The sequence below is a fragment of the Cupressus sempervirens genome, chromosome 11, assembly GCF_028749045.1.
Source record: "Cupressus sempervirens isolate cs-2001-9-10 chromosome 11, ASM2874904v1, whole genome shotgun sequence".
Taxonomy (NCBI): domain Eukaryota; kingdom Viridiplantae; phylum Streptophyta; class Pinopsida; order Cupressales; family Cupressaceae; genus Cupressus; species Cupressus sempervirens.
The window spans coordinates 410,777,500-410,799,923 of record NC_143128.1 but is presented as its reverse complement, the minus strand read 5'-3'; the positions used below and the strand labels follow the sequence as shown (position 1 = coordinate 410,799,923).

General features: G+C 35.0%; 1 protein-coding gene across 2 annotated transcripts in view; it reads right to left on the bottom strand.

Moving 5' to 3' along the window:
- The window catches only part of LOC149530201 (SET domain-containing protein), a 258,306-nt gene that overhangs the window by 178,408 nt on the left and 57,474 nt on the right, over nucleotides 1-22,424 (bottom strand). For both annotated transcript variants that reach the window (XR_016359071.1, XM_089811070.1), the window contains exon 6: nucleotides 2,006-2,032. Coding sequence is in view for 1 of the 2 variants with exons in the window: in XM_089811070.1 (XP_089667196.1) it covers nucleotides 2,006-2,032 (27 nt within the window). In the remaining variant the exon portion in view is untranslated. The remainder of the gene's footprint in view (nucleotides 1-2,005; nucleotides 2,033-22,424) is intronic.

Here is a 22,424-nt window from a genome sequence, read left to right as displayed (position 1 = left end):
ACATTTTTTTGCGTTGTCTATAAGTGGCAGGGAAATAGATTTTGAACTGTGATTACAAGTATCATTGCTGTACAGCAGCAAGAAATTTCATTTTGTACTCTGATTGAATTGTTTGTATTTCTCATCAAAGTGTGTATTTGGAATGTGCTTGAGGCAGTTTGGGGTTTCTAACACATTAGTGCCAATGATTAGGAGTGATTTTTCTTTCTTTTTTTGATATGTTGAGCTATTTGCTAATACCTGGCAAAGCATTCAACAGTGGTCTGAGTCATATCAACTGTATTTTGTAATATTGCTGCTGGGTGTCTTGATTTACCATAGTGTGGCTGTTGAGAATGTTTGAAACAGAGGGAAAGTTCTTTGGAAGGAATATGCTAGCATTTGGAGTGTACTATGAATAAATACAGTCATATCAGACCTCATCATCCCTTATTACCAGCAAGAAAACTAAGTGGATCTGTAATGTCCCCTTTCTATGATGAGTGATAATCTCAGCACTGGAGTTGCCCATGCACAGGTCAGTCTTAGATAATTTTTGCAGTAAAAGACAAAGTTTGCAGTGGTTGGAGGAAGGAATACATACTATGGAATCATCATATTGCATGAAAGGAAGTAGAATTCAGTCTCCCATGGCATATGGAATGCAGATCACATCATTTCTATAAGCCATAGACCATAATACATATCGCAGCTAGAGCTGCAGGTGTGAAGTAGTTTACGCCCAGCTGTAACATAGGGTTTTTTTTGGGGCTGAACGTTATCAACCAGACCTAGAAACTGATCTGTAGCAGCCTAAACTTCACACCAGCCATAGATCAGTGAACAAATACAGACCAAGTCATGCCAATAGCAGATCGGACCAGCAGAACGAATTATCTCTGCCCAGAACTGTTCAACTAGAGTATATTGGCCTTTAACAGGAGTTAAGTAGCAAGTTTACAATAGTGTATGCTCTGGAACTGTGACTTACAGTGCCTGACATCATCATTATTTGACTGCAGAAGCATTTTGAATGGAAATCTCAACCATCATTGGCTATACAGTAGTATTAAATTGGATATGCATCATTAGTGGGACTTGCAATAATAAACTCTCTAATCTCTGGCCTGGTACAATTTCCACCACTCGTTGTTTCTGAAACCTTATTTGTTGATACAATGTAGCTTTAGAAGAATGCCTTGAATTTGTAATTTAGAGTTTTAATTGTTACTCTCAGTATTGTATCTTTGTTAGCTGTTTGTTTTCTTGCAATTAATACTTGTCGAAAATTCCAAAAAGTCAGAACACATCAAAACCCAAAACAATCTCCTAAATCGCTGTCAAAGACCAATCTGATAAAAATGCCAGCATTTGACCCGTATAGCCAACAGGATCTTTCAGTATCAGTTCTAAACTGGGTTATAACAGACCCTGGAATGTCAGTTTTTAGATTCCTGGCATGTCAGTGTTTAGATTCCTGGGGTGTTTCTTCATCACAGCTTGGATATTGAAGAAGTCTATTCAGTCACTATGCAGTTTGAAGATAGTAAAACAATGTTTTATTGAGTACAAGGAGCTGTTAAAGCCATATCAGACCCTGGTTAGCCCCTGTTATCAGAAGTAAATAAGTGTAGCAGACCTAAATCAGCCCATATTATCAATTCCCTAAGCTACAGCTGTTTGAGTTCACAATTTCATAAAATAACTCTGTTTTGTCTGAGGAGTTGTGGTGACAGTGGGGGGGATGGGGGTGGGTTGGCATGTAAATGTTGAGATAACATATATTTTCAAAGAAAATCTAGGGTGGTTGGTACAGCTTGCACTTCTTCTACAATAGTTGTTAGGAAAACTGTGCAACATATCTTTTCATCTAGTTAATACCTATTCTCATACTTGTCGAAAACATTATCTATTCAGATTTTTTATTTAAATTTGTAATAATTTTCTTTAATCTGTACAAGGATTACAAAATTTCTCAAATAGCAAACAAAAGGAATAAGATAAGATAGAAAAGATGACCACTTACCATAAAAAGTCCTCAAAGAGTATCTCCCTACAAAATACCCACAATACATAAACAAAATGCTAATCAACATGTTTGCATATATGCAATATTTCATAAAAACAAACTGTAGAAAACAATGAGTAAACAAACATACAAACACTAATGTAAATAATACTCATAATATATAGACATTAAATTATCCAATAGGACAATAAACAGTTTTCTAATCATTGCTAAGTTTAAGTACTATTATCTTCATGTTTCCATTATGGATCTGTTCAAGCAAACATTCAATTGCTTTTCAGTAAGTGTTTCAATACAGCATTCATGTTAACCTTTAAGGAGATCTAAATGTGAATCGCGGTGCACTTTCATACAGGAGATCAGATTATCTTCATCAGGATGGTTTAAGCATTTTTGTTACCTATATTGTGAAACCAACTTTATTGGTAAATGTGATTGATCCATTAAATATCTCAAATTGTAAGTAAAATAGAGTAATTTATAGTAGAAATTTTCTTCGTACATTTTAAATTATCCAATGTTAAACTTATTTGAATAATTCCTTTCAGGTAAGATAATTTTATTAATGTCCAACAAGAGACAACGAGGATCTAAGGGACTGTCAAAGTACAACAAAAGAGACCAGCCAACAACAGGAGCACAATTGGTGTCTGCGGTAAAGCAGAACAAAAGCAAAGAACAATAGGAGGCAGGAACGACAGCCAACCACAAACAAGTTGTACACCATTGTGGAGAAGAAGCCAAGGACCGAAGGATAAGGATAAGATACAAGCCAAAAGGAGGCCCTACGTCGTCTCTGAGACCTACTGGAGGTGGTAAGCTGCATCTCCTGCAGGCCCTGACGGAACGGGTGTGCTCAGAAGAAGGGGGTCCAAGCGACCACTTGGAGCTCCAAGCAGGAGAGGTCACCAAGAAAAAGGAGGTGATGAGCCAATCTGTGGGCCATCTTGATGGGGACTAGATCTGTAAAGTCTGGTTCTGAAACACCACTGGTTGATGTATGCGAAGAAAGCTGAGAAAGACCAGCACTCCCCATAAAGGCAACAAAACCTCCCATGGATCTCATGATGGAGTCCTAATTTTTCGCAAAACCTAGGACCTCCATTTGAGAGATAATTTCGGCGCCTTGATTAAACATTCAAAGAAATGGCAGTTTACTGCAGAAAGGAAAGTTGAAAGACACAGTGACTCCAACAGAGCAGTTTGATTCTCAGATTGAAGCATTGTCATTGTGGTAATTATAATATTCCATGGGATGAAAACTCTTTGAAATGCCAAGCAGCGTAAGAACAGTTATAGATCATTGTTTACATCTCCACATTTTGAATGCATGCTAACCAGAGTATTTCCCACTGTAATTCCTATGAAAGCAGCCCTTTGTTATACTTTGATGGTTGTCCATTCATCATTCAATGGCTCCCATTTCGTGTATACTCTACTACCATCGTGATCCATGATACCACATTTCTTTAACGCATTTTATTAGACATAACCTGTGCATCAAACATTACGTTACACTCATGCCTTCAATTCTAAATTGTAACATTACACAAACGGTTCACCTGCTTTATTCTTTCACTTCTCTGAGACCTTTTCTTAAACAATTCAAAGTGCTTTATATATATGCTTCCATATTTCATATTAACTCCGTGAGGCATTCAAAGGAGGTGAATCATCATTTTGAGAAACAGAGGGGTTCGAACATGCATGCAAATGCTCCAGCATATATCTCTAACCCTGTGATGGAGATAAATGAAGAACAATATGTAATAACCCCAAGCGGCTATAACTTCTTCAAACACCAAATTCTTTTATACTTGAGTTGTTTGACATTTCATCAAAAACTTTGCAAGCAAGAGATATATTGCATATGTAAATTCTGATTGCTTTCTACATGCCAAACTTTAATAAATATGCTTCCAAAGAACACACCAAACAACTAACAATGAAGATGCAATTGTTTTTGAATAACACTAATTACAAATAGGAAAATATGCATCTACATCAATGAGACATTAGGGCAAGAAATTCTGATATAAATCAGATTACAATAGATTTTACAAACCCTACCAATGCCCTAAATATCTGCTCTCAAACAATGCAAAATGTAGTAAATAAATACCTAGAATTGCTACAAAAACATGAATTTTCCTGTAGCAAATTCCAACTTATTCCTTACTCCAACAATCGCAACCCTTTGGAAGATATTTCACCACCTCAATTATGCAAATCAATGGGAGTGTTCATTCCCAACGATCAATATAACAATTGTAGGAACCCTTGGCTCCACAAGCTATCCAGAAGAGTAGATGGCAACATATTTGATGCTCAACAATGAGGCTGCCCTCCCTATTTATTCTTTTCCTTCACCCTTCTAGAAAGAAATAAAATATTATTTAATTGCACTCTCTAGAAGCTTCCCCCTTTCCAATACAATAATTAGTTGTGCTTTAAAAAAATTTAATTAATTAAATATAAAGTCACCTTTAATTTTAATTTATTTAATGACTTTATAAGAAATTAATTTAATCAATTTCTCCTTATTTCTCCACTTAGCCTTCGGAGAATGTAAAAGCTAAGAACTCCACTGAGATGCTAAAAAGATGGGGACATCACAATCCAGCCCTCTTGAAATTGCTTGTCCCCAAGCAATCTCAACACTGGATGCTGCAAAATTTCTTCACTCTCCCAAGTAGCATCCTCTACTGGCAGATCCTTCCACTTCACCAAGAAATCCCTAATAGTACATCTCCTCAAATTCCTCTCCCTAAACTCAATGATAGCCTCTGGTACTAAAACCAATTTCCCCTCATCGTCCAAGGGTGGAAGCATTGTAGAAGGAACACTCTGGTGTCCTAATGCCTTTTGAGACGTGACACATAAAAAATATTATGGACTCTTCTCTCTGCTAGCAAATCCAACTTGTAAGCCACCTCGCCAACTCTCCTAATCACCCTAAAAGGCCCATAATAATGTGGCTCAAATTTTTCGACACCACTCTTCTTGAGAGTGCACTGGCGGTAAGGTTGCATCATCAAATATATAATATCACCTACCTAAAAAGTCCACTCAGTCCTCTTCTGATCAGCATACTGCTTCTATTGATTTTGTGCCTTGGTGATAGTATCCTTAAGAGCCTTCACAATGTTGTAATATCCTAAACAAGATATTTACTGGTTTCTCTTTGAGCAATATAATTAGAAATAAACTTGGCTGATAGTTTACACTACAACCGAAAACAGTAAAAAAACCAACAGCACTTATCCAGTTTCTTTTAGAAATATAATACTCGGATTCAATTACAAGAAACATGCAATACGAGACAACAATAAAACCAATGGTTCTCCATAAGATAACAATTTGTTATTTCCAAAATAACATTCAAAATGTAGAACATCTAACTTGAATTACAAATCAATAAGATTAAACCAGCAACTCTTATAACTCCCTAAAGTACGTTATTGTACTATACATCAACAATACAATAACCAGCAAAACATAATCCAATCTTACATACAAATTTAACAGTCAGATTGGAATGCTAGGATGAGAACCTGTAAGCACGAATGAAACATCTGAAATGATGTTCCCCGGAACAATGGGTTTGCGTCCACTGCCTGCTAGCACGAGGGGCTACGTCCTCCAACTAGCTGAAAGCATGAGGCTTTCTGAGACTCTCACAAGAGAGAAAACTAAACTGAATAATAATATTAAGCATACTAACAATGAGCCTCTTTCTCCTTTTAATACACAAACCAAGACTCTTCGGCTCCTTTCTGGTTTCATCTTATTCCCTAAGGCATTTCGTCTTGTTTCCTTTGCCCCTTTGTCCTTAATAAAACATTAAATCGACCCTTTTAATATTTTGAGATTAAATCTCAGACTCAATTTTAATATTGCATGAAATGAGACTTCAATATTTCTAATGTTCCAAAAGGGAACATTACAAATCTCCCCTCCTTAAGATTGCTTGTCCTCAAGCAATTCGTACCAGGATCCCATATGAGTCTACAGGCAGCCTTGTAATCCAAACTGAAGACAATGTTGGCCAAATTGCGAAACCAGTTGTCTCTCTGCAATCCATCTCTCAACCGGACCCCTGGATCCCATATAACTCTCTGAAAAAACTCAGCACCTGCACCTGTAAACTGCTCAACACTGATCAACACCATGACCACAATCAAATCCTCGTCCAACCATAGATACAATTTGCCAACACCTGGATCCCAAACTCTGTTGCCCTGCCTCGCTACTATGATGAGATAGAAATATATCCAGGTCCATGTATAATCCAATAGAATGTGAAGACCTGACCTAAATGGATGACGTAAGAAATGAGCTGCTCAAAAGCTGAAATCACCATCCCATAGACATAAAAATTCATACTGTCAGCATAAACTTGGAGAATTCCCAAGCACATAGGTGCTATGAATATGAAGGTTGTTGAGAATCTCACATAAATAATCCACTAAGAACTGTTCAAAGGGTGATGAAGAAAATTCACCCAACTCCTAAATGGGGTGAAATCGGAAAATATGTTGGCGTTGATCAAATGATAAGCAACAGAGGTTGATTCATCAGTCCCAAGCTGAGATCCGGATTCGCCGCTAAGCTCTGGGCCAGGATCCCAAAGTCTAAAATTAAACTCTTCCTCTTAATGGCAAACAGGAGAAGATCCATCATGTAACACAAAAAGAGGATTGTCGGATGTCCAATCAGCAGCAACTTGAAACAAAGGGTTGTCAACAACCTAAAAGTGTTATGAAGCTTTGCTACTTAACCGTTTGGGGCAACTATCCAAATGATAAATTTGTTGAATGCTCTCAAATTCATCAATTACCTCTAGAAAAAACTCCTGCCTCTCTTTATCCTCCTGCTCTCAAGAGTGATTCGTGATCCTAATCTGATTTTTTGCTTCCTCAAGGGAAATCCGAGTATCATTCAATGCCTCTTGTGTTTCCTTAAGCTCTCTATTGAGCTCCTTAATCTCATTCCTTTCTTTATTCAGCTGACCAACATGAATTTCAGCAACCTTAAGAATGTTATCCCTATCGGAAAGCAAATCCAAATAATTTGATTTCATTATCTCAAGCGCTGTTATGATCACCTGCAAATCAGCAACAAGCCAATCTCCTTCCACTCCCTTTTGAACCTTTCTGTATAGATCTTCCACCAACTTATGAGTGATGTCATAACGTACCAGAGAAGTCACATTACTATTTTCATTAACCTTCAATTGACTCCTTAAGGTGTGCATTTCATGATTGTTATTTCAAAGTGGTTCATCGTTTTGTAGGGTCATCTCGATATGTTCTTCTAATTTTATATCATGGGCATCAAAATTAAAACATTCATTATGCAAAGATTCCAACCAGCAATAATCTTGAGTGCAATCGCCCTCATCCGCCTATTTGTCAACACTCACCTCCATTTCACCAACATAAAAACTTGTGCCTCGTGTAACATCTTCTATGTAAGAAGGTTGCCCATCTCTGGTAGTTGTCTACTCTTCTGTTTCAAGATCATCCAAATGATAATTCCGGTCTATTGAAATTTCTTTGTACATTCCTGTGTGTTGTTCGTTTGTGTTGTCGATAAAATGTATAGTGTAGCCGACGGGTAGAGTAGTATCCAAACAGGCGCGTGACGCTTGAATCACCCCTTCGGAAAGGTATATGTACACGTCTGAGATGGACTTTGGAATCATCATAATCATTGTGATCATTGTAGTCATTGTATTCGGAGTGTAATCAACAAGTGCATATATGAATAAGGTATTTGTTCTGCGTTGAATCATGTTTACACATGTGTTAAGCTTTTAACCTGTGCGGTAAATAGTTTGCAAGGAAATCCTGGACCAACTCCAAATACCTTTTGTTTGCCATATCGGTCATGTTTTGCTGCTCGAGATAAAAATCCATCTAATCACTAAATGATAGATCATTTTGAATTCGATTAGGGAATCTTTGATAATCCTTGTAAATGTTGAGTATATCAGTTTTCATATCGGATTCTGAATGCTGAGCTATCTGTACTTGTATTATTCATAAATCATGCAATCTCTCTATCCAAAGGAGCAAATGATTTATCTTTATTTTTAGCCTTTGTTTCATTCCTGTCAAGTTTCTTGAAGAATGATTTGTCTTTGCTAGATGATGCTCCCTTTGACTATAACTTATTTATTGGAGTTGCTTGTTCCATACTTCTAGCCTTCTTAATCGCTTCTTGCAAATTGAATGGATCAAAGGCTTTTACCCAACCCTTAAATGGTTCAGATAATCCCTCCATGAACAAAACAACCAATCTCATATCTGATATATCTGGCATCATAACGGATAGCCTCTGAAAATCACTAATGAAATACTCTAATCCACCTGTCTGTCTCAAATGTACCAACTCCCTGAAGTAGACTTTTGGATCCTTCTTCTCAAACCTCTCTACCAACCTGTCCATGAAGTCCTGAAATGATGTCACTTGGTTATGTTGAAGGGTAACCATCCCATGGTACCACCAATCATGTGCAGCTCCCTTCAAATCTAGCATGGCATATTTTATCGCCTCCACTTCTGTCATCGGTCTCAATGCTAAGAAGGTATCAAGCTTGTGAATCCAAGCTTGCGTTGTCATTCTGCTACTCCCATCAAATGTAGTCAATGAAAGCTTCCCTGTAGCACGCTTTAATTCATTATCCTCACCACAAGGTCTCCTATTCTGTCTAACTGCACAGTAGTGTTCTCTTCTTTGGTTCACAAACCTCTCAAAAGTCATTCTCTCCTGTACCTCCAATGTCAATAGTTCTCATTCATCATTAGCAGCCATAAGGATATCTGCAAAAGTTCCATCCTCAGCTTCCTCTACTGGCTCCTATATTGGTTCCTCTCTAACAAAGGTAGGACGTGTGGGCATGTTTGTTGTTCTGGAAAGAGTTCTATGAGCTCTAGGTGATCCCATTGCACTCCCGTTATCCCCTTGTTCCTGATTTTGTCTGTCTTGTGGTTTCATGCGCTCAACCATGGTGGTGTGTCTACAAAGCCTGAGCCATCCGCTCGTGTCCTGTAACCATTGCTCTAAAAAAGTCCCTTGTTTCCTGATCCTCATTCATATTGTCTCTTAGTGGGCTAAGCTCTTGCCTATCATCCATGGTGTTTGGCTACCTGTCAAAATCTTGTTCCCTGTCAAACAAAGCTTGCCTGCGAGTGTAAAATCTATGAGAGCCAACCCCAAGTGGCTACATGTGATTGCTAAACCCTCAAGATGGTAGGATTTAGCTCTAATACCACTGTAATAACCCCAATTGGTTATAACTTCTCCAAACACCAAATTCTTTTATACTTCAGTTGTTTGACATTTCTTCGAACACTTTGCAAGCAAGAGATATATTGGATATGTAAATTCTGGTTGCTTTCTAAATGCCAAACTTTAATAAATATGCTTCTAAAGAACACACCAAACAACTAACAACGAAGATGCAATTGTTTTTGAATAATACTGATTACAAATAGTTATCAATAAAACATTAGGGCAACAAATTTTGATATAAAACTCTGATATAAATCATATTACAATAGATTTTACAAACCCTACCAATGCCCTAAATATCTACTCTCAAACAATGCAAAATGTAGTAAATAAAAGCATGAATTTTCCTGTAGCAAATTCCAACTTATTCCTTACTCCACATAGCTGGCTCTAGGCCACAAATTTGGCACAATCAAAAGACTGATTTGTCTTCTCCAACAGTCACAACCCTTTGAAAGATATTTCACCACATCAGTTATGCAAATCAATGGGAATGTTCGTTCCCAACGATCAATATAACAACAACAGAAACCCTTGGCTCCACAAGCTATCCAGAAGAGTACATAGAAACACACTCGATGCTCAGCAATGAGGCTGCCCTCCCTATTTATTCTTTTCCTTCACCCTTCTAGAAGGAAATAAAATATTATTTAATTGCACTCTCTAAAAGCTTCCCCCCTTCCAAAGCAATAACTAGTTGTACTTCTAGAAAATGCACCCTCTAGAAGCTTTCCCCTTTCCAATACAATAATTAGTTGTGCTTCTAAAAAATTAAATTAATTAAATATGTCACCTTTTAATTTTAATTTATTTAATGACTTTATAAGAAATTAATTTAATCAATTTCTCCTTATTTCTCCACTTAGCCTTCGGAGAATGTAAAGGCTAAGAACTCCACTGAGATGCTAAAAACATGGGGATATTACAAAATACGACAGTTCTTAAATGAGTTCAGAGGAGTAAAGGTCATCTGCCTAGTTAGGAATCGGATTTCTGAAATATCTAAGGGCTTTGCATATATTGATTGTGAAATGAAGAATATCTTTCTGCAACTGGCTTGGATTTTTGGGAGTTGTTCTTATGAGCATCACCCCCTAAGATGGATACAACGAAGGGAGGAGAAAACACGATAAGACAGGAAGCATGTACAACGTCATCTCCATTCTGCATAGATACTGGCCGGAAATAGAGTAATCATATAAGGGAAGAATAGATGCTGAAGCTAGCAGAAAGAAAAGGCGCTCAGGAGTGTTGAAGAGCAACGATCCATGAGACAAAGTTTCTACAACAAAATTAACCCAATACAAATCAAAGCTGGATTTAAAACCCCCAACAAACAATGATATATGTTTCAAAAATTCTCCAATATTTCCCAGAGGATCACGTGTCTGAAAGAGTGATTAATGATCACACCAGAGTGTGTGTGTTGTGTTTAACAGATGGAGGCAAAAATGGAAAATGTTACCCCATTTTCTTTTGAAACATCTGAAATAAAGTTCCAACATCATTACTAATATAGTCCCAATGAACTGCTCAGTTTCATGAGTTGCTATCAAAGGCCAATGAGATTAATGAATTAATTATCTCATTCAATATTATTTATGTTTATGGCTTAAGTAAGTTATGTATTACAGAATAGTTGCATCTATTCGTGAATGAAAAAGCATCTTTCTATTTCGAAAGATATAAAACAAAGACATATTATTTGCAAAAGAAGAGACATAATAAGACACATATTTTGGAAGAAGAATTACAAAAGATATTCAGACCTTGTAAGGAGAAAAATGAATTATAAACTTTGACTTATATTATGAATCGATATATTATATTTTAATAAAAGATCTTTGTTTGTGTTTATTCAAGGCCGAAAATAAAATATAATTTTGATTTTTCCTGTATGATTAATAAGATGATTATTAAATTATTCGTAGCATTCTTTGTTCGATAAACAGGGATAGTGCGAAATATATAAATGTTTCTGCATCTGTGTCTAATTAGAATTCCCACCAAAGAAGATAAATTCCTTTTACACTAGTAATGAATTGCACATAAGACTTATCTTCAGCATTTGGAGTACTGGAGTAATTAATGATATTATAATATATATTGTCTCATAAAGTTGTACATAATAATCTTCATCGTGGTTGACTCTATTGCCCGAATAAACAAGGCAGTGGTTTTTCAAATCATTGAAAGATATTTACTGGATTTATAGTTGAAGTCAACAAATCTTTTCTGTATCTCCTCTTGCAAGCATCAACTCAATTATTGAAAAATCCTTGTACAATATTCAATCATTTCAAACATACATATAATTTTATTTTGATCAAGTTTAAAAATTTTACCAAGAATTCCCAGAGTCTAAATTTGCAATAGAAAAGCTTTGAACCAAGTTGTAAAGGTTTAAGGAAGGTTTACATGCCTAGGTTTAGCCAAGCCTAAAGTCCAGGGGAATCAAATCAGGAGATCATTCCCGTTCGTTAGCCAAAACTGATTAGGTAATCCTATTGGAGAATAGGCAAAGTTATTGGATTTCCACTCTGTGGTTTTGGGAACCAACATCTCGTACAATGTTCATGATTTTAATTGCAGTCATTGTTTCCCGATTTCATTGAAGCTTCACAGACATAAAAAGTGCTTGCAACTATCCCAAGTACTTCCTTCTCGCAGAAGGTTTATGAAAGACAATTTTGAGCGTATTCTTGTCCCTTCTTATGAAATTTTATTTAAATATTTTCAGCCCAAGTTTAAAAGCATTTACATAGAGTAGACTAATTTGTACCCATACAAAATTTTCATTTTGTCAAGTTTTGAAACTAAACCACACCCTTCCATCATTTAGAACAGTCATGTTTCAGGTTTTGTTATGCTGGTACATGCCAAGTTTTGTTGTTCCTCTTTGTATCTTCGCAAATTAGAAAATATAACCTTGAAGTAAATCTACCAAGGCAAGAACAAAGGTCTACCAAAGACAAAATGAATCTCAAAGTCACCAATGTTAATTGCACAAGTACTTGAGTAGAGATTATTGATAACGGATATTCTCATATGTGGGCCACAAAGAGAGCCCGCTATGCCCTCAAGCGTTGCTGTTTCTTTGTAATATCTTCATTCCTAGAATATAATTAAATAAAAAATAATTTAAAAAATAAATAATAAATGAATAAATAATAATAAAATATAACATAACATAATTCATTATTAAATTGACTATGCTATTAATACAATAATTGTTATAGATATTAATAATATAATACATAGTATTATATTTAATAATTATTATTATAAATAACACATTATAATAAAGATCCTGTAATTATCTTTGGTGAAGGATTGACCCGCTTAACAATTTCACAATTAAAACACTCCAAGTTTAAATAAATAAACAATACACTATATTGAACTATATAATCAAAATACTAAACCTTCTATTGCAAGCATATCATTGCTGATAATAACCGATGGTAATCTCCATTTCTCACGAGTGGCAATGAACCTTCATAGTCATTTACTAGAAATTATAATATGGGAAAGATTTATTTTCAAACACAGATCCTTGAACACTTTTCATACAAATCTAATTCCAACACAATATTTGGGTAGCAAAGATATCATTTGGGATTATTTAACAACAATATATAGGTCAGACATTGAACCAATCCATAAATAGAAGAAGAATAAATTGAAGCAAGTGGGCAGTGATTCAAACTCAGAAATTAATAAATATATTAATCAGTCTCTATTGCTAAGAACAGCAATTGCGAATAGGCGTGACTTGAAAAACAATAGTGTCTCTCAAGGAAATAATTTATAAGAGGGAATGCAAAACAATGGAAGAAGATATAGGAGATGCAAATAATATGGGCAGTCACAGTCTTCCATCTTATACACAAGAATCAACCTTTCGTACACAGCCCATATAAGAAGTGGTAGTTTGTATAGAGCAGGCACAGCACATAGAAAAGCCCAGTCAACATCCAACAATCACAGAATGAAATACACAGCAGCCAGCAGAACAATGAGAAATTAGATAAAAGATCAAAGATAGAATTGCTCAAAGACCAGACAAAAGAAATGTAATGTCCCCTTTTTGGGACATTAGAAAAGTTAAAGACATTATATATAATATTAAAATTGATTTGGAAAGCGTGGACTCAAAATATAAAAGGTCAATTTAATATTATAAAGTGGGCTAAAAAGGACAAGGAGAGATAAGATAAAAAGCCAAGAGGTGAGTCGAAGAGTCACAGCTGTGAGGATAAAAGGAGAAGAGACCCTTTCATTTGACATGCTTGATTTATGATTTAGATTTCAATTCTCTCTTGCGAAAGTTATTCAAGAAAGATTCAGCTTTCAGCTAGTGTGACGACGTAGCCCCTCGTACCGACAGACAGTAGACGCAAACCCATTGTCTCTAGAAACATCACTTCAGGTGTCCCTTATGCACTTACAGGTTCTTCTCTTAGTGTTCCAATCCGATTGTAAAACTGTGTTTAAGATTGGATTTTGAATGCTGGTTATTGTATTGCTGTTGTATAATGCAATAACATGTTTTTGAGAAATTTTATGAGAGTTTACTGGTTTTATACTATTGGTTTGTAACGCATTTTCATATGCTTGAATCCTAAATCCTATTTTGGAAAGAATGGGTTATTATCTTTTGGAGAATCTATTGGTTTCTATTGTTGTTTCGTAATACATCTGCCTATGGTTTAAGTTCTGAATATCAATTTTGAGGAAACAACCGCGTAAATATCTATTGGGGATATTTCCTAGGGTTTATATTACTAGTTTTATAATGCAGCTTCACATGTTTATGTTCTAAATGTTATCTGGGGAAAGAAAAGTCAGGTCAATATCCGTTTGGGATATTTCAAGAAATCCCAGTCAGTGATTCCCGTAAACTAAGCCAATATGTTACATCCCAATTTTTAACCCAATTTAAAATGTTCATATAGCCATTGAGGTTTCATGTGAAGTCAGTTGACAGTTAAAATTTGTTATGATCATGTGAAATGGTAAGATGATTAATCGTTATAATTTCATATGGAGATGACATGTTAGTTAATCGTTATAATGCGATTATATGATTATCTTGAAATCTTAGAAAGTTGATTATTCATCATGGGAAGTATAATGGTGGTTAGCTGTTATGATGGTTTATGAATAATAAATTGTTATGCTAAATTGTTATTATATTGAGGAATATGATATAACCGTGGAGAATTCCCTGTAGGAGCACGTTGAAGGGGTAGAAGCATTATCAAAAAAGAATTGGGCACATGGGCACCACTATGATTGGGCAAATAGGCATGAATCTTGAATCACCATGGCTAAGGGTAAACAACTAGGCAAGCAAGAGTGTACATTAGACAATACCATGAGCTACTTGGTCAAACATATAAAATATATAGCTATCATTATCAAAATTCATATTCAGGACCATTGTCTTTGTTGTTCTATGATGGCGGCTCCATTTTTCCTCTTCATCATCATCATCATCATCATATATATACGCATATATGTATATAAATGTATGATGCCACCATGATATTAAATCTCTAGTTCGTCTCTAGTAACATAAGTATAAATATATACATGCATATATATCAAGAGGATATAAGGTTAGAATAAATCATAATCCTCTGAATTATGCACGTATATAGATATGTGTATTTTAATAGGTATGACCTTGGACATAATAATAGTATGATGACATCATTTTGAAAATTATATATATATATATATATATATATATATATATATATATATTCTTTTTCTTTTAATAACTCTTCAAAGGAGCCCTTCGATATTTGTTTTAAAATTATAAATCTCTGTGAGAGATGTTGAGTACATTTGGCAGCTCTTCCTTTTTCAATGAATTCAAAAAAACCGAGGATCCTGTTCTTTAAAACTGTCGCCTTGGGCTAGGGCTTTATATTTAAAAACTTCTCACATTGCCGAGAATGGCATTCAGCCTTTCTTCCCTCTTAGCTTTCTTTATATTAAAAGGATCGAGCTTCATCTATCACACGAGATTTTACATACCAAATTCTAGCATTTGTCTCGACTATTCAAATAGCTTGAGCCGCTTGGTCAAGACTCCCTGAGTCTCAGTGATCAATGATCAGGTTATGTTTACTTCCATTCTTCTTATTCAAAAATCGATGCCAGTGATTATCCTGATAAGTCTAAACTTGTCATTGTTCCCCAATCATTTTATGTTTCTATATTACAAGTGAAGTATAAGTACTCGGCTCATGTATGTTGGCTTTTCTTTTTCTTTCTTCATGATTAAATGCCAACTGTTTAGCATCTAAAATGAGTTGGAATGCACAAGCGTGACTCTCACAAAGAACAGTTCTGTGTACGTTCGTGAAACATTTTATTTAATGATTTCTGATTCATCAGAATGGCTTAATGCCAGAGTTGTTTTATCTCATGTTTTCAGCTGAAAGTCAACAATATACTGCTGATGGAGTAATTCCATGCTTAGCAGCATGACCGATTACCAAGGATTCACCCTAGTCGGAAGGACCAATGAAAGAGGGTGAAGAGGTGGAGGAGATCCCTGCAAAAAGAAGAACAAAAATCAGAACTATCAAACATGATAAAATATATAATTAAACTATAAGACCGTCCAAGTAAGCTCATGTTTGTCCAATTCATATACCCTATCGTCAAGTCAAGTGGTGGAATTAAATACCAGGATGCTCAGTGGCTGGACAAGTTGTTCCATGTCTATTCGGGTAGGGAGGGTCTTTCTCGAATGAGATTATGTGGGGATATTTTAAGCGCTCGTGGTTGGGAGGTTAAGCCCCTGAGAATGTTTCCCCTCTCCACAAGATGTCAGGACATGCACCAAACAAAGATGAGTTATGCATTCAAACATTTGTTGGTAACAAGTATTTTACTTTTATGATGTTTATACAAGTAGAAAGTGTGGATTGATTTATATCACCGATTCAGTTATTTCCTTTAATGAAAGCAACACTTCTCGACAATGTAATTGGCAACTAGTAGATAGGTTGATCTTCCAACTAAACATGAAATATATCTATATGCAAGAGATAGGTTTCTCTGATGGATTGTTATTTCTTTCATTTATCTGAATAATGAACATGAGCATACTTTCTAACTGTATATTATTGCCATAGCAATATAAAGAAAAGGAATGATACAGTAGTATTTGATGCCCTAAATGATACAGTGGTATCTGATGGTATTTGTCATTTTGATAACGTGGTATAGCTATTTATTCCTAAGTAGTATATATGGACTAATGTGGGTTTTGCAAAAGCATCCGTAGACAGATTTTAGTTTTGAATTCTATGGTATGTAGATTTTAAATTCCTTATTAAATTCATTGATGGTGCCTTCAATTGATAGTTATGAAATTTCCATTTAACTGATTGTAACCATCAATCTCATGCACATGAACATAACTGTATAACTACCTATGAATATGAAGTGTATTTCTTTGATATGATAAGTTGTTAGTTAAGACCCGGAAAAAGTGATTGTTACACAATAAATACTCAACATTAAAATAAGGACTACATTTCTGTCTGATTTAGGTTCCATTTTAGGACAATGAATTGGAGAAATTACATAGAATGATAATAAAGAATATTGTGAATAATGACAGCAAATGGAGATAGCAACTATAATAACTAGCACCCAGTATAGTAAGACTATGCCTGCTCAAAATCATCGAATCAGTATTCACAACTTATCAGCGGTAATCTGAAGATGTCTTTATCATAAAGATACAGCAATCATGATCAATACACTTGGAGATACAAACGACCAAACCACAATATCCATCAAACATAGGGCATAATATAATACCTTGTTCACTAAGAAACTATGGAAAAAAAAGATAAAATACATATAAGAATCTGTGGGACAAAGATAATCATTGTTCTTTAGCAGTGGTCCTTGCAATCAATACATTTGGCATCAAAAATTATCTCGCATCTCTAATTGCAGAGTTATTTGTCTTGTACATATCACAAAAGTAGCAATTCCTATCCAAAAACATATGATCTTATGTGATATAAATAATGAGGCAATTTACAAATGAGGCATATATCATGGGAATTCCATATTGATTTTATACTCTAATATGTCCCTTTCACACTGCTAGCCAATATATAGATTGTAGGGGATTCATGGAAGACTACCTATAAATTAATATGCTTTGGATTCCTTCAATATAAGAGAGGACTCGTCTGAAAGAACAAACAATTGTATACATATCAACATATCAAAATATAAAACTATGAAGACAAAAATAGATTGAATACTTCGACATGAATTATAGGACATTATCAAGAAATGCAAGACATGAATGATTAATGGAATTTTATATCAAGATAAGTGATATTAAAGTTTTCACTCTCCCAATTTGTTTTGAACATAATATAGGGAAGATTCTTGCCATTAAATCCTGAAGAAATTGGACCCAATTTCCATAGGACTAGAAACATGGGACATTACAATGGTATAAGAGCATAATCTTGCCATCCTGTGGAAAATGGAAATGTGAACTCATCTATGAAATAATAATCTGAATGATGAACCAAAATAGTTGAGAGTTGCAAAGATGTAAGATAGCTATGGAAAAACATAAGCATACCAGTGAATGATAACGATAAAAAAATTTATGATATTTCGAAATTCAAGAGATCACTTTGGTTCATTGATGAGCTGAATAAGACAGCATCAAAGTTTAGAAAAGAAAATACCAAAGCGCATAAACGGTAACAACAATTTTATGATATGAAAGAGGCAACAAAGTTTCAAGAGAATTGTGTGACACTAACTGAAAAAATTTGGGAAGAGATAAAATCTCTCTCAAGTATTATAGAGGTAGATAATCCTAAGGGGATATCCATCGAGACCTTAGGAAGAGATAAAGCCTCTCCTAAGGATTAAATAGAGATGGATAATCCTAAAGGGACATCCATAGAGTCCTAGGACAAGATAAAGTCTCTCGTAATGATTAAACAAAGATGGATAGTCCTAAAGAGATATCCATAGAGGCCTGGGATGACATAAAGTCTCTCCTAAGGATTATAAAGAGAGATACAAGGATATCTATAGAGGCCTAGGCTAAGATAAAGTCTCTTCTAAGGATTGTAAAGAGGGATACTACTAAAGAGATATCCATAGAGGCCTGAGATGTGATAAAGTCTCTCCCAAGGATTATGAGATGGATGCATCTAAAAGGGGTGTTCATAGAGACCAAGAAAGAGATAAAGTCTCTCCTATGGAATAAAGTGATAGATGTGTCCTAAAAGGGTATCCATGAGCTCTCGAAAGAGATAAAGTCTCTCTAAGAAATTATAAGATTACTCATTAGGACCCATTATTGGACAAGGCATAACTAGTAGAATGAAAGTACTACATTACATCAAATAAGTTTCATCTATTCATTATACTTAACACGTTTAAATTTTAAATTATGACTTGATTAAGTTTAAATTTGTAAATATCTAACTATCCTAACTCTAAGTTGGAGTTGTCATTTCATGAATCATTTGAGGAGAAACTAGAGACTAAATTGCATGGAAATCACATTGCTTGAGGACAATCAATTCAGGGAGGGTGGACTGTAGTGTCCCCATTCCTAGAATATAATTTAATAATAAATAATAAATGAATAAATAATAATGAAGTATAATATAACACAATTTATTATTAAATTGACTGGATTATTAATTTAATAATAATTGTTATAGATATTAATAATATAATACTTACTATTATATTTAATAATTATTATTATGAATTATGATATTATAATAAAGATAACGGTAATTATCTCTAGTGAAGGATAGACCTACTTAACAATTTCACAATTGAAACCATCCAAGTTTAATTAAATAAATAATAGACTATATTGAACTATATAAACAAAATACTAAACCTTATATTGCAAGCATATCATTGCTGCTAATAACTGATGGCAATCTCCATTTCTCACAAGTGGACATTGAGATGGATATAAATGACCCTACGTAGTCATTTACTAGAAAGTATAATATGGGAAAGATTAATTTTCAAACGCAGATCCTTGAACACTTTTCATACAGTTCTAATTCCTACATAATTATAGGGTAGCAAAGATATCGTTTGGGATTATTAAACAACTACATATAGGTCAGACATTGAACGAATACATATATAGAAGAATAATAAATTGAAGCAAGCAGTGATTCAAAATCAGAAGTCAATAAATACATGAATCAGTCTCCATTGCTATAAGCGGCGACCGGGAAGAGGCGTGACTTGACAAATGATCGTGCCTCTCAAGGAAATAATTTATAAGAGGGAATTCAAAACAATGGAGGAAGATATAGGAGATGTACATAATATAGGCAGTCGCAGTCTTCCATTTTATACACAGGAATTCATTTATGATTCCAGGTCTTCATTTATGGTTTATGCATTCGCATAAAGGCCTTTCACTTCATCTCATGAATCATAGTCCTTTGACAGCTACCATTTCTTGATCACACAAGAATCTATTTCTTCATGTTCTACTCCTTTTGGACCAAGGTCCTTGAAGTCAGGTCCTCTAGTTGCTCCCTCTAAAGCAAAATGTCCAAGATCCTAGGATGTCAACTGAAGTAGATTCTTTAGTTACTCACTCTATCATAGAAGCTTACTCTTCTAACATGATCTCAATCATGGGATATATATTGATCCAAGAATGCAATTACTGTTCCTTTTAATAAGGGTGAAACACCTTGTGAAAATAATACCTCCATCTCTTGACTCTGACATTATATTAAAAATGCATCAGAAAGGTTTGATCTCTTGCTGGATGCCTTCTTGGATTCAAGAGAAGTGATTCATTCAACAAGCTATTGCTTGTAGTCCTTCAAATAACTTGCAGCTTCACCTTTGAAATCATGTTCTCATAGTATCCATGCTGAACAATTCTATGAAGTTTGCCCTTTGCATTCATTGTGGAGTCAACTGAGATCTACGCACTGTAGATTCATTGTGCCTTACATGCTTCTACAGCAGCTCAATTTGGAAGGTTATCCTCGGTATTCGGTCTCTTCCAAACTCCAACATAGAGTCATTGCTATTATTCAGAAATTCCATTTGAGACACAAACAACACAAGTTGTGATCTCCAACATAACGTGGCAATGCGGAACTCTAAATACAATTAATGTTCATTCCCAAATACTGAATGTGCTTCAACTCTTTATAAGATATCTCTGCAGACATAAAATATAGCAAATCTAATCCTCTACATCACTAGATCTATCATTCACACAATTAGAGGTCTACTACCATGTGAGCATAACCAGCTATTTCGTCTATGAGATTTAAGGTTTCTTCCAGCACTGTGTTGTAATACAGCTTGCTGTGTTAAGGTTTGAAATATATGACTGCAACACTATATTGTACCACTATGAGGTCTGAGCTCAGTGACTCTAGCTTGGCTTTAAAGTAGTCTTGTGTGAGCTCAACATGATTCGTAGAAGTAATTGTTTGTAGAGGAGTCCTCTTTACAATGTCAACAATGTTTGTAAGGTTCATTTTTTATTGTTCAAGCCTCTATCAAATCCAGCAATTCATGTTGACTTAACTGGTGGCAGTTTCTCAGTCATTACTTCGCGTTGATGTTATTTTTTATGCATTCCTTATTTGTTATTATCGGATTTCACAAGAGTGTTAATCATCATAGAGATATTGATAAAAAGTAAACCTCTTCAAACAGATGATATTCATGTATAAAATGTATTGCCAATGACTGGCATGGAATGATCAAACTTGCCAGACCATACTCAAATAGACTCTTTTACGAAGAATCATTTAAACATCAGGGAATCTGCTTAGCCTAACATCAAACTCAGTGATGGGATTCAACTCGACCTCAAAATCAAATGTATGGATTCGCGACAACTTTATATTCGGTATGGCTCTTATGATATAAGCAACGATAAAGATTCCGAATAACCAATTTTAAGATAATCTCATTACAACTGTAGTCTTCTCAATAAGAGCTTTCAAGTATGAGCTCCCCAAACTGCCAGTACAAAGATCATTATTACCTTCATCCTTCATGGTGAAGCTCAGTATAACATCATCATCATCTTCATCCTCCATGTCCATGCTCCGCACTTCATGCCCACCACGATGACCTCATTGGCAAGTCATCTATTTCATCAACACATTTTCAAAAATCAAGACAGCATTTATTTAAGCAGCGGTAGCCAAAAGCTTTCAAAGCTAACAGATGAAATGTCAGAGCAAAATAACCACCCTCGTCTATTAGATATATTTTGCACATTTTTAGGAAAGACGCATGTCCCCTGCCTCCAATGTCATTTCCAGCAGGATGGCTAGGGCCTCTTCAACCTCTTCAATCCTAGAGATGCAAGCACATGATTCCAAGTAAAAGTTAAAATTCTGTAGTAGAGTATCTTTACTTGGAGTGATCAAAAGATGCAGCTCCCTGCTGATAAGAAATTATATGTTTGCCAGTCATGCCAATCAAGAATAAAGTTGTCGGCACTTTTGTGCAAACCAAACAATAGTCACTGTCTAAGAGACCACTATTTCTTCTCCCAAGTAATAGTCAGTAGAGGAGTCTGAAGAAAACAACACAATAATATAGATCACACAGCTTCTTCAATAACGAGAAAGCCATAAGATTTGCCTTCTTTTAACAATAATCATCAATAGGAACACTTATACAACCATTCAGAAAAGCCCGATCTCTGCCATCTGCAATGCATATTATAATGTATGCATTGTGTATATCTCTGCGATATATTTCATAATCTGGAATCTTAATATATCTTCTACAATATCAGTTAATCTGCGGTCTCAATGTTTATCCTTTGTGGCCCATTGGAGTTCTCCGTAGTTATATCAAATGAAATATTAGTATACAATAGCCTAGTATCTCAAATTTAATTTGGATCTTCTTTTACCAAGGCTCTGATACCATGTTAGTGTTAATTGAAATATGATCAGACTGTAATGGCAATGGTTATTTGCAGATATAGGGAATGCTAATCTATATTTAAGGGTGATAATCAGAACAGAATGGATATGAATCAAATCAATACAGATATCTGTCAGTT